This window comes from Scyliorhinus canicula, chromosome 8, assembly GCF_902713615.1.
Source record: "Scyliorhinus canicula chromosome 8, sScyCan1.1, whole genome shotgun sequence".
NCBI classification, from domain to species: Eukaryota; Metazoa; Chordata; class Chondrichthyes; order Carcharhiniformes; family Scyliorhinidae; genus Scyliorhinus; species Scyliorhinus canicula.
Genome location: NC_052153.1, coordinates 42523028 through 42536691, shown reverse-complemented (window position 1 = coordinate 42536691; position 13664 = coordinate 42523028). Strand labels below are relative to the sequence as shown.

General features: G+C 46.7%; 1 protein-coding gene across 1 annotated transcript in view; it reads right to left on the bottom strand.

Annotated features, from left to right (window-relative positions):
- The window catches only part of uba6 (ubiquitin like modifier activating enzyme 6), a 201878-nt gene that overhangs the window by 169237 nt on the left and 18977 nt on the right, over positions 1 to 13664 (bottom strand). Inside the window, exons 2-3 of the mRNA XM_038804447.1 lie at positions 11804 to 11867; positions 5817 to 5911 (exon numbers count right to left, since the gene is read on the bottom strand). Coding sequence (XP_038660375.1) covers positions 5817 to 5911; positions 11804 to 11844 — 136 coding nt within the window. The 5' untranslated portion in view covers positions 11845 to 11867. The remainder of the gene's footprint in view (positions 1 to 5816; positions 5912 to 11803; positions 11868 to 13664) is intronic.

Below are 13664 nucleotides of genomic sequence, written 5' to 3'. Positions count from 1 at the left end.
CCGAGGGTTCTGTGACAAAATTTAAAAGCCATCGAGGAATATATAGCTTTTAATTGCATGGGTGAGGTGTCAAAGGAGGTTGTCTGGGAGGCTTTAAAGGCGGTGGTGAGGGGTTAGTGATCTCGTTCAAGGCTAGGCTAGACAAAGAGGAGAGGTTGGAATGTCAGAGGGTAATAAATGAGATGCTGGAGGTAGACAGGAGGTATGCAGAAGATAGGGACCCAGCGAAGTTGAAAAAGAGGAAGGAACTCCAGGTGAGCTTTGACCAACTATCTACCAGGAAGGAAGCACGCCAATTGAGGCGAGCAAGTGGGGGCAGTTTACGAGCATGGAGAGAAGGTATGTTGGCGGGTCAGCTCCAGAGGGAGACTGTGGCAAGAGAAATTGTCCAGGTGCGGGACAGGGCAACAAAATTGGTGGTAGCTCCAGATCAGACTAATAAGGTCTTGATGGAATTCTGCGAGAGATTGTACAGGGAGAGGTCAGAGCCACCTGGGGGAGGCCGGAAGATGCAGGCATTTCTAGATGGGCTGGTTTACCCGAGGTTAGGGGAGGGGGACAGGGCTACATTAGAGGGGGGGGATAGTGGAGCAGGAGATAAAAGATGCGATTGAGAGGATACAGTCGGGGAAGGTGACAGGGCCAGATGGGTTTCCAGTGGAATATTATAAAAAACACAAAAATAAGCTTGTACCGCTGATGGTAAGGATGTCCTATGTCTCCCCTGCTGTTCGCACTCATGATTGAGCAATTGACCATCGCTTTAAGAGGTTTGGGGGTATGGAATGGGTTAGTACAGGGGGATAGAGCATAAGGTGTCCTTATATGCCTATGACTTGTTATGAAACGTGTCAGAACCGAGTGTGTCAATAGGAGGAAATACTGGAGCTGCTTTGGGTGTTTGGGTCCTTTGCGGGGTACAAATTAAATCTGGACAAGAGTGAATATTTTGTGGTGTCTTGGCCAGGGGTGGGGGCAGGGATGGGGGGGGATTGCCATTCTGTAAGACAGGGACTCACTTTAGATACCTAGGGGTGCAGGTTTCTCGGGATCGGGTGGGGCTCTGTAGGTACAACATTTCTAGTTTGGTGGGGAGGGTGAAAGCTGATCTGGCAAGATGGGATGGTCTCCCTCTGTCATTGGCGGGACGGGTACAGGCAGTTAAAATGAATGTGCTGCCGCGATTCCCATTTATTTTCCAATGCCTGCCGATTTTCCTGCCAAAGGCACTTGTTAGAGAGATTGAAGGGATGATTACCTCGCTCATATGGGGAGGGAAGGTGGCCAGAATTAAAAAGGTGTTACTACAGAGAGAAAGGCAGGCAGGGGGTCTTCCGAACCTGATATATTATTACTGGGCGGCAAATGTGGAGAAGTTATGGAGCTGGGTCAGAGGGGTTGACTGTGGGTCAGAATGGAGGAGAGTTTGTGTAGGGGGTCAGGATTAGAACATAGAACAGTACAGCACAGAACAGGCCCTTCGGCCCTCAATGTTGTGCCGAGCCATGATCACTCTACTCAAACCCACGTATCCACCCTATACCCGTAACCCCCCCTTAACCTTACTTTTTTTATTAGGACACTACGGGCAATTTAGCATGGCCAATCCACCTAACCCGCACATCTTTGGACTGTGGGAGGAAACCGGAGCACCCGGAGGAAACCCACGCACACAGGGGGAGGACGTGCAGACTCCACACAGACAGTGACCCAGCCGGGAATCGAACCTGGGACCCTGGAGCTGTGAAGCATTTATGCTAACCACTATGCTACCCTGCTGATTGAAGGCTAGCAACAGCGCTGCTCCCGATAGCCCCAGGAGATAATCAGGGAGTCCAGTAGTAATAATTTTGTTGAGAATTTGGAGGCAGTTTCGCCAGCACTTCGGGTTGGGGGCATGGTCAAGCGAAATGCCGTTTTGGGTAAACCATAGGTTTGAGCCAGGGAAGTGAGATGGAAATTTTCGGAGATGGGAGGAGAAAGGATTTGTTTCTTGGGGGTCGGTTTGTGGGATTGAAGGAGCTGGGAGCGAAGTATGGGCTGGAGCAGGGGGAAATATTTAGATACATGCAGGTTCGAGACTTTTCCAGAAAAGAGATACAGACCTTCTCAGTAGAGCCGTCTTCCAATTTGCTGGAGGAGGTGCTGATGACATGGGGACTGGAGAAGGGGGTAGTATCGGCAGTTTACAGGGCTATTTTGGAGGAGAAGGCGCTGATGGAAGGGATCAAGGCAAAGTGGGAGGAAGAGTTGGGAGAGGATATGGAGGGGGGGTTCTGGTGTGAGGTGCTCTGGAGGGTGAATGCCTCCACCTCGTATGTTTCACCAACAGCTTATTGGTGGTGAAAGTGGGAGAGCAGGGAGAGGGGTGCTAAGAGATAGCTGATTGTGAGGTTGGAGCTGATACAGCTGAAGGTGGTGTATAGAGCACACCTTTCATGGACGAGAATGAGCCAGCTCTTTGAGGGGGTAGATGTGTGAATGCAGGAGGGAGGGCCGCGCAAACCACGTTCATATGTTTTGGTCCTGTCCAAACGGGAGGCCAAATTTGGGGCGTCGGACCAGCCAGGGTTGGAAACGGGTGCGGAGGCAGATGTTGTAGCCTTTGCCTCGTTGATCGCCCGAAGGCGCATCCTGCTAGGGTGGAGATCAACCTCTTCACCCTGTGTCCTGGCGTGGCGAGGGGACCTGCTGGAATTCTTGACGCTTGAGAAGGTCAAATTTTAACTGAGGGGAAGGATGGAGGGGTTTTACAATTCATGGGCTTTATTCATTATGCACTTTTGAGAATTGGATTACATCGAACATTGGGAGGACGGGGGTTAGGAGGGGTCTGCATGTGTTAATCAGGACTATGGGTGATTCCTGATTCTTTTCTGTCATTTGTTTATGTTAACATGCGGGCTAATGTCTGGGAGTCTGGTGGGAGAATGGGATCATTGTTATTGATATGGGGATTGACATTGCATTCGTTACTAATTATTGTTTATTGTTTTGTGTAAATTTGGGAAAAAATGTGAAAAAGGAGAATAAAAATACATATTTTTTAAAACAGGAGGCATAGATTTAAAGTAATTGGCGGAGGATTAGACGGAGGTTGTTGCTAATTGTTTTCGCCCTAACATTTGTGGAGGTCCACAACTCGCTGCCTGAAAATGTGGTAGAAGCAGAAACGCTGATTACATTTAAAATGCACTAGGATATGAATCTGAAGAGTCATAACCTACATGGTTATTGTCTAAATGAGGCTGGATAGTTCACCTTCTCTCAACACAGACACTTTTTTTTTTAATAAATGTTTTTATTCAGTTTTCGTATTTTATATTGAACAAATTACAAATTGTTAGGAGAGAGAAACAAAAAAAAAACAAACAAAAACAAACACGCAAAAATTAACATACATATTTACAGGTAAGCATCTTCGTAGTAGTAACTGCGCCCCCCCCCCCCCCCCCCCCCAACATGTTTATTTAGCTTGGTTTTGGGCCTTAGCTAGCCATCGAACCCCCGTAACGAACCTGTAGCCCCCCCCCCCCCCCCCCCCCTCCCGCTACCTTCCCCCGACTATTCTTCCTCTTGTACATTGGCCACAAATAGGTCCCGGAACAGTTGCATGAATGGCTCCCACGTTCTGTGGAAGCCGTCGTCCGACCCTCGGATGGCAAATTTGATTTTCTCCATTTGGAGAGATTCCGAGAGGTCGGACAGCCAGTCCGCAGCTCTGGGCGGTGCTGCTGACCGCCAGCCAAACAGGATTCTACGGCGGGCGATCAGGGAGGCAAAGGCAAGGGCATCCGCCCTCCTCCCCAGGAATAGATCTGGCTGTTCTGAAACCCCGAAGACCGCCACTATCGGGCATGGCTCCACCCTCACTCCCACCACTTTGGACATTACCTCGAAGAAGGCTGTCCAGTACTCCACGAGTCTGGGGCAAGACCAGAACATGTGGGCGTGGTTGGCCGGGCCTCTTTGGCACCGTTCACATCTGTCTTCCACCTCCGGGAAGAACCTACTCATACGGGTTCTTGTTAAGTGGGCTCTATGTACCACTTTTAGTTGCGTCAGGCTGAGCCTTGCGCACGTGGAGGTGGAGTTGACCCTATGCAGTGCTTCGCTCCAGAGTCCCCACCCGATCTCCATCCCCAGGTCGTCCTCCCATTTCCTCCTTGTTGCGTCCAGTACGGTGTCGTCCCTATCTACCAGTCGGTCATACATGTCACTACAGTTCCCTTTCTCTAGGATACTTGCGTCCAGTAGGTCTTCCAGTAGTGTCTGTCGTGGCGGTTGTGGGTACGTCCTTGTCTCCTTTCGTAGGAAGTTTTTGAGCTGCAGGTACCGTAGCTCGTTCCCCCCAGCTAGCTGAAATTTCTCTGTCAGTTCGTCCAGTGTTGCGATCCTGTCGTCCGTGTATAGGTCCCTGACTGTCAGTGTCCCCCCGTCCTGCCTCCACCTTTTGAAGGTGGCGTCGGTCAGTGCTGGTTTGAACCTATGGTTGTTGCAGATGGGAGCCCTGTTCGACATTTTGGTCAGGCCAAGTTGCTGCCGCAGTTGGTTCCAGGATTGGAGGGTGGCTGTCACCACTGGGCTGCTGGAGTGTTTTTTGGGTGGGGATGGGAGTGCTGCCGTGGCGAGGGCCCGGAGGGAGGTTCCCATGTAGGAGGCCTCCTCCGCACGCACCCACTCTCAACACAGACACAACGTGCCTAATGGCCCTCTGGGCCGTACATTTCTTTGATTTTGGGGCAAGAAACCAGAGAAGGATACAGGCTTCAGGCTAAAACAGGAGAACTCTTACGGTGGAAAGGAAAGGCGTCAGTGGCAGCTGAACAACTGGTCTCGATATTAATATATACCATCAGCTTATTGTTGGCAAAAGTGGGAGAACAGGGACAGGGGTGCCAAGAGATAGTTGATTGTGAAGAAAGTAGCAGATTATATGTTCGCATTCCAGAATGATCCTGGAGTGGTGAGCCATCTTGGCATAAAGCAGGATTTGGTCACCTTTGGTTTGGTCCAGATCTGGCAATGAATGGGGTAAGCAGATATGCACCAGATACATTAAAGTCTGCACCCTTGGAACTTGAAGAAGCACAGATGCGGATCATGGCACACAATAACCAGGGGTTTAATGGGGATAAAGTCAGCAGGCTGATGAGTAAAAGAATGATGGCTACAAACGTATCAATGTGAACAAAAGGTGAAAAGGCACCAACTGATGTCATGATAGGGTGCTGTCAAGTGTTAGTAACAGCAGTAACATCAGGATTTTCTGTTAGAGTCACACTTTTTGGTGCCAAAGTTGACTACTCAGATTTGACCGTTGAAAATGCTTATGTAGAAAGTTTCAATGAAGTCTGTGATTTCTACAAGACTTTTAATAATAAGAACATAAGAAATTGGAGTGTTGGGCCATTCAGCCTGCTCTGCCATTCAGTGAGCACTTGGCTAATCTACTTCAATGCCATTTTCCTGCACTATCCCCATATCCCTTGATGTTTTTAAATTATGTAGAAATCTATTGATCACAGTTTTGAACATATTCAATGACTGAATCCCCACAGACCTCTGGGAGAGAATGCCAAAGATTGCTCCTCATTGCAGTCCTATATGGCCTGCCCTTTATTTTGAGACTGTGATAATGTGGTGGATTGCCCATGCATTGTACACAGACAGTCACGGCAAACTTCAGTTTTCAGATGTTATGGCTTTAAAAGGCAGAAGCTAATTGCACTAGGGCGTGCTGATATAACTCCATCACCATTTTAAAATCAAATGTGCCATCTTTCTTTTTGCAATACATTAAAAACTTAGCTTACCAATTTCAATGCCTAATCCACCAATTCCACTCAGGAAAACATGAGACTCAGCCATCCGATACATTGCACTGTCTCCGAGAACATAGCGTTGCCGGCTGCAATGAAAGGGGGTAAAATGGTAACAGCTGGTAAGCAAGAACATAAAACAGTACAGCACAGAACAGGCCCTTCGGCCCTCGATGTTGTGCCGAGCAATGATCACCCTACTCAAACCCACATATCCACCCTATACCCGTAACCCAACAACCCCCCCCTCCCTTAACCTTACTTTTTAGGACACTACGGGCAATTTAGCATGGCCAATCCACCTAACCCGCACATCTTTGGACTGGATATTGATATTGATATTGATGTAGTCTCTCTTTATGTAAACGTTTTGCTTTCACCTAGCATCTAATCAATAACATGTTAGCCAAAAAGAGTACAATAGGAATACCATAAAAATTGTCACGTATTGTCAAAATTTGGATAGATAGCCAGAAGCTGAAGACTGTTGTTACTTATAAATCTTTTGTTTGTGGGTAAACATGTTATACACCATGCACCTCAAACAGCAAAGCTCTCTTTCAGCCTTACCCTGGAAATGAGCACAGGCGAGCCTTGATATCCTCCACTTCAACATAACTAACACCCAACTAATATCCATTTAACAAATTCTTCCCCCCACCCACCCACGGTGGCCCTCCTGGCGATTCTCCGGCCCGCGATGGGCCGAGTGGCTGCCCGTTTACGGCGGCTCCCGCCGGCGTATGTTACGACAGGTACTTACCGGCGGGACTGATTCGCGGGCGGGCCTGTGCCATGAGGGCACCCTATTCCTCCACACCGGCTGGTGTACCGGTCCGCGATGGCCGGCGTGGAGGTGAACCCCGCTCCTGCGCATGCGCTGGGATGACGCCAGCACACACTGGCACTCCCGCGCATGCGCAAAATCGCGCCGGTCGGCGTGGCGCCAACCCCATCGTCGCCGGCTGGCGCGGTGCAAACCATTCCGTGCCGGCCTAGCCCCTGAAGGTGCAGAGGATTCCGCACCTTCAGGGCGGCTCAACACCAGAGTGGTTTATGCAACTCCTTCGTGCCGGAGGTTCCCACCCCGCTGGTATTCGAAGAATCCCGCCCCTAGACTTGTATTTCATGCTAGGGTACCACAAACATCAATGAGACAATGACTAGGCTGTCGTTTTTTAGGGATGAAAGGTAAGCAATCTGAAACGTTAACTCTGTGCCTAGCTGCACAGATGCTGCCCGACTGTTAAATGGTTTAATCATTTTCTGTTTTTAAATTTCATTTTGAGTGACGTTGGGTTGAAGGATAAATATTGACCAGGTCAGTAGAGGGAAGTTCCCTGCTATTCCTTTAACAGGAGACACGGGATCTATTATGCCCAACTGCAAGGAAAAATCTCAGTTTAATGACTCATCAAAAGTCACCAGGTCCAACAGCGTAACACTCCCTCACTCTGGATTAAGTCTCACGTTTTTGAATTGGGACTTGAACCTCCAACTTTCTAACTCCGAAGTGGAAGTGTTGCTAATGAGCAACAGCTGTAGTATATCACTACAGGTTTGTGAAAATGTAATGTAACAATATGAATGCAATTGTTTCATTATCTGTGGTAATAATACTGTTAACACAATAACACAATAAATACCAGGACATAGCAGGGTTCTTTTGCTAATTACAGTAGTAGCTATATGTTTTGGATCATGTGTTCTGGCAGAGAGGTAGCAACAATGAATTGTTCAGATTTACAAATCCGTTTATATTCATGATAACAAATTAGATGGAGAGAATGGAAGTGGAAAAATTATGCAGCTCATCAAGTCAGTTCTGTCCATGAATTGTATACAATTTACTTGGTCATGCACTTCATGCAAGCCAATCAATCCGTTGAGGGGTGGAATGAACAAGAGCAGAAATCTATCAGATAAAATTTTTTGGCCCACAAAGGTAATTAAGCGAATCTGCAGAACATTAAAGTCCAGCATATTCAGCTGTGGGCAGCTCCATTTCCCTGATAATTTTTCCAGACTTTCAGCAGCAAAGGCTTTATGTGTACCTAAGGAACTTGATCTTATCGTTAACTCTCAACTTTTATCTCAATTTTTAAACATACATTTATCTCCAACTTTTTTTTTTAAGAAAAGGAAGTAATGACAGAGCAGAGCGTAAAACTCTTCCGAACATGTGCCTCATTTGAGCTCTGTGTCTTACACATATCGCCAACCATATTTTATATTGATTTTTTAAAAAATGAATTTAGAGTACCCAATTAATTTTTTCCAATTAAGGGGCAATTTTAGCATGGCCAATCCACCTACCCTGCATATCTTTGGGTTGTGAGGGCGAAACTCACGCAAACACGGAGAATGTGCAAACTCCACACGGACAGTGGCCCAGAGCAACAGCAATGTGGTTCACTCTTAATGGCCTAGCAAGCCAATCAGTTATATCAATCTGCTGCAGAAGTCAATAAGGAATGAAACCAAACAACCCAGCATTGACACAAGCACGGGAGATGACAACCCCATCCTGTCGACCCTGCAAAGTCCTCCTTATAATAATAATCTTTATTGTCACAAGTATGCTTACATTAACACTGCAATGAAGTTACTGTGACAAAACCCCTAGTCGCCATATTCTGGCGCCTGTTCGGGTACATGGAGGGAGAATTCAGAAGGTCCAAATTACCCAACAGTACGTCTTTCAGGACTTGTGGGAGGAAGCCGGAGCACTCGGAGGAAACCCACGTAGACACGGGGGGGAATGTGCAGACTCTGCACAGACAATGACCCAAGCCGGGAATCGAACCTGGGACACTGGCACTGTGAAGCTACAGTGCTAACCACTGTTCTACCATACCGCCTAGTACTGGCATCGGCAACTTTGGCTTGTGCCTAAATTGGGGGACCTGTCTCACAGATGAGTCATGCAACGGACTGACATAGTCATACTCGTGAAATCATACTTCACACAATGTTCCAGACATCACCATCACTGGTTATGTCCTGTCCCACTGGCAGGACAGCCCCACCAGAGGTGGCAGCATAGTGGTATACAGTTAGGAAGGAGCTGCCCGGGAGTCCTCAGCATTGATTCTGACCCCAAGAAGACTCATGGCATCAGCTTAAACATGGGCGAGGAAATCTCCTGCCGATTACCACCTACCACCACACCGCCCGCCCACTCAGCTGATGAATCGGTACTTCTCCATTTTGACCACCTCTTTGAAGAAATACGGAGGGTGGTAGGACACAGATTGAATTCCGGGTGGGGAGACGTTAATGTTTACCGCCAAGAGTGGCACGGTAGCACCACTACTGACAGGGCTGGATGAGTTCCAAAGGACAAAGCTGCTAGACTGGGTCCATGGCTGATGGTGAGGGAACAATCCAATCCAATCCAATAAGAGGCAAAAACCTATTTGACCTCATCCTCGCCAAACCACTGATTGCATCTGTCTATGACTATATCTGCTGGAGTAACCACCACACAGTAACTGGTAGAGGAGACTCCACAAATATCCCATCATCAATGATGGGGAAGCCCAGCACATCAACACTAAGCAAAAGGTTGAAGCATCTGCAACCATATTCAGCCAGAAATGCGGAGTAGATGATCCATTGTGACCTCCTCCCCAGCCAGAACTTCACAGATGTCAATCTTCAGTCAAGTCCACGTAATCTCAATAAACAACTGGGCCCTGACAACATTCCGGCAATAGTACTAAAGTCTTGTGCTCCAGAACAAGTTGCGCCCAGCCAAGCTCTTCCCGCACAGGTGCAACATCGGTATCGACCCAGCAATATGGAAAATTGCTCAGATAGGTTTTGTCCACAAAATGCAGGAGAAACCCATCTGACCCATCAGTCTATACTTGATGATCAAAAGTGATGGAAAGAGTATGAACTGTGCTATAGTGCAGCAATTACTCAGCAATAACCTGCTCATTGCACTCAGTTTGGGTTCTGCCAAGGTCACTCGGTTCCTGACCTCATTCCAGCCTTGATCCAAACATGGACAAAAAAGCTGAACTCCTGAGGTGAGGTGAGAGTGACTGCCCTTGACACCAAGGCAGCATTTGACCAAGTGTGGCATTAAAGAGCCCTAGCAAAACTGGAGTCAATGGGAAAGAGGCAGATACCTCCCCACAGGTTGGACTCATACATAGTACAAAGGAAATTGTTGCGGCTGTTGAAAACAATCGGCTCTGCCCCAAGACATCACTGCAGGAGTTCCTCAGGGTAGGTCCTAGGCTCAACCATCTTACCTACATAGTAAGGTCAAAAATTAGGTTGTTTGGTACATTCAGCACCATTTGCAACTCCTCAGATACTCTCGCAGTCGATGTCCAAATGCAGCAAGATCTGGACAACATTCTGGTTAGGGTTGTTAAGTGGCAAATAATATTTATGCCGCACAGGTGCCAGGTAATGACCAAGTCCGACTAGAAAGAATCTAACCATCTCTCCACAACATTCAGTGGCATTGTTATTTCCCAACTATCAACATCCTGGAGGTTACCATTGAGCAGAAACTGAACCGGGTCAGACTACAAATACGCTGTCTACTAGAGCAGGTTAGAAGCCACAAATTCTGTGGCCAGTAATGCAGCTCCTGATGCCCCAATCCCTGTCCACTATCTACAACACTAATGTCAGGAATGTGATGGAGTATTCTCTACTAGTCTGGATGAGTGCAGCTTCAACAACACTCAAGAAGCTTGACAGCATCCAAGGCAAGGAAACTGCTTAAACATTAAAAATTCACTCTCATCACCACCATTGCACACAATGTCAGCAGTGTGTATCATCTACAAGATGCACTGCTGAAAATCACCCAGGACTCGTTTGACAATATCTTTCAAACCCGTGACCACCACCACCTAGGAGGACAAGGGCAGCAGATGGATGACAACACCACCATCTGCAAGTTCCCCTACAAGCCACACACCATCCTGGCTTGGAACTACATCACTGTTCCTTCACCGTCATTGGATTACAATCCTGGAACTCCCTTCTAAACAACTTTGGGTGCACCTACACCATATAGATGGCAACAGTCCAAGAAGGTGGCTCACCATCACCTTTCCACCGGCAATTATTTTCTTTTTTTAAAAAGAGTACACAATTCTCTTTTTTCCCCAATTAAGGAGCAATTTCGCGTGGCCAATTCACGTACCCTACACATCTTTGGGTTGTGGGGGTGAGACCCACACAGACACTGGGAGAATGTGCAAACTCCACACAGACAGTGACCCGAGGCTGGCGTCGAACCTGGGTCCTCGGCACTGTGAGGGAGCAATGCATGGGGCATTATTAGTTACACCATTACAGTTTAGCGAAGTGTTCCTTATTAATTTTATCTCAAGAAGACTGGAATAGAAAGGGGCGGAATTTACATTGCAGTTATATATAGTTCTGGTTAGACCCATTTAGAATACTGCATTCAGCTCTGGACACCACAGCACAGGCATGATGCACTGCTGATGCACCTGAACAATCTGGAACTCTGGCAAAAATGTGATTTTAAATTTTGCTCCAAAATACCTAAAAGTACACTTGTAGCGTGGGATTGAAACACAAAGAAAGTCCGAGGCTCAATCTGCAGTCGATGTGCATTTAGCTAAATTGCAGGAGGGCAATGGAAAGGGAAAAAACTGGCTGCAGCAGTGCTCGACTAGAAATAAAAAGCAAAGGCTGACAGGATTCTAAATTATAATTGCATTTTCTGCTGGAATATGACTGTGATTGTCAAGGCAAGGCAAGGACCATGTCAGGCTCAGGTGCAATGGGTTTAAGCAGGAAAAATGTCAATTGGACAAGGTACCAAAGGGCTGAGAGGCACTTCAAAAACTGGACCCCCTGCAGATGCCATCACGAAGTAAGTCAGAAGTCCAATGCAACTTATAGAATATCGCCATTCTTGGTTTACTTGTACAACAATGTATTTTGTTCTTCAATATTTTTGGATGTTCTTCTCTTACCTGTACAAGGAATCATCAATTTCCATATTGCCAGCTGCCATTTTCTTCGGTGGTTCGCCAGAATCTGGAAAACAAAGAATGCCAAAGTAATTCAACTATCCTTTTGGGTCTTTCCAGGGTCTGTTTCACAAATCCGTTTCCCAATCTGCTTACAATATAATCCTCTCAAATGTCAAACTCTGTTCAGATAGAAATAAATAAGCATGGTAAATGACAGAAATCCAAAATAAAAATAGAAAAAATCCCTTCTATTCAATGTTTACAACAGTGAAATAATTTGTGCGAACATATCACATGGTAGCAACTCCTGTTATTGTAGGTGCTGTAACACCTCTGTTTGCCGATCCCAGCATCTCAGAATCATAGAATTGAATCCCTACAGTGCAGAAGGACACCATTCGGCCTATCATGTTTACACTGACCCTCCAAAAGAGCATCCCACCCAGGCCCACTCCCCGTAACCCCATGGCCAACCCACCTAACCTGCACATCTTTGGACAAGAGGAGGAAACAGGCGTACCCGGAGGAAACACATGCAGACACGGGGAGAATGTGCAAACTCCACACAATCATCCAAGGCCGGAATCAAACCCAGGTCCCTGGTGCTGTGAGACCGCAGTGCTAACCACAGTGCCTCCTCGACTGCAGAAAAACTCCAGTGCTCCGCAGTTCGATTCACTTTCTAAAGGGTCACAATGATTAACAATATAAAGTCAACCTATTAGGACAGAAAGTATCGCTGAATTGAGACATTGAATATGAAATTCTAACGTTCCGATGACTGCTACCTAGAGGCTCTTTTATTATGAAATCATTAATCAATCCTGTCTCATTACAGATTACCTAATCTAAAATAGCTCCTGGGTCATCAGTGTTTTGCCATTAATGACTTGGAAACATTAAAGAAATGTGTATTAAAGTTGGCAGATGACACTAAATAAGTTGTGCAGATAAAAACACAAAGCTACAAAAGGCATTGAATACAAATGAATGGCCAAAAATGTAGCAGATAAGGTTCAATGTGGGCAAATGTGCAGTCATCCACTTTGGAATTCAAACTGAAAGACAAATGCAAAGATGGCTTATACATAAGAACTAGGAGCAGGAGTGAACAATTCAGCCCCTCAAGCCCACTCCAGCATTCAGTACAATCATGGCTGATTTCGTCTCAGCCTCAACTCCACTTTCCTGCCCATTCTCCATAACCCATCAATCCATTACTAATGAAAAATCCAGGGCAGCACGTGGTTAACACTGCTGTCTATGGCACTGAAGACCCGGGTTTGAATCCCAGCCCCAGGTCACTGTCCACATGGAGTTTGCATATTCTCTCCATGTCTGCGTGGGTTTCATCCCCACAACCCAAAGATGTACAGGTTAGGTGGATTGGCCACGCTAAATTACCCCTTAATTGGAAAAAAAATAATTGGGTACTTTAAATTTTTTTTTTAAATCTGTCTATCTCCTCCTTAAATTTAGTCATAGTCCTAGCATCCACTGCACTCTGGGGTAGTGAATTCCACAGATTCGCGATCCTTCAAGAGAAGTAATTTCTCCTCATCTCGGTTTTAAGGGCAGCACGGTAGCACAGTGGGTAGCACTGTTGCTTCAATTCCCAGCTTGGGTCACTGTCTGTGCGGAGTCCGTACGTTCTCCCCATGTCTGCGTAGGTTTCCTCCGGGTGCTCCGATTTCCTTCTACAAGTCCCAAAAGACGTGCTGATAGGTAATTTGGACATTCTGAATTCTCCCCGTGTACCTGAATTGGCGCCGGAATGTGGCGACTAGGGGCGTTTCACAGTAGCTTCATTGCAGTGTTAATGTAAGCCTACTTGTGACAATAAAGATTATTATTAATTAAA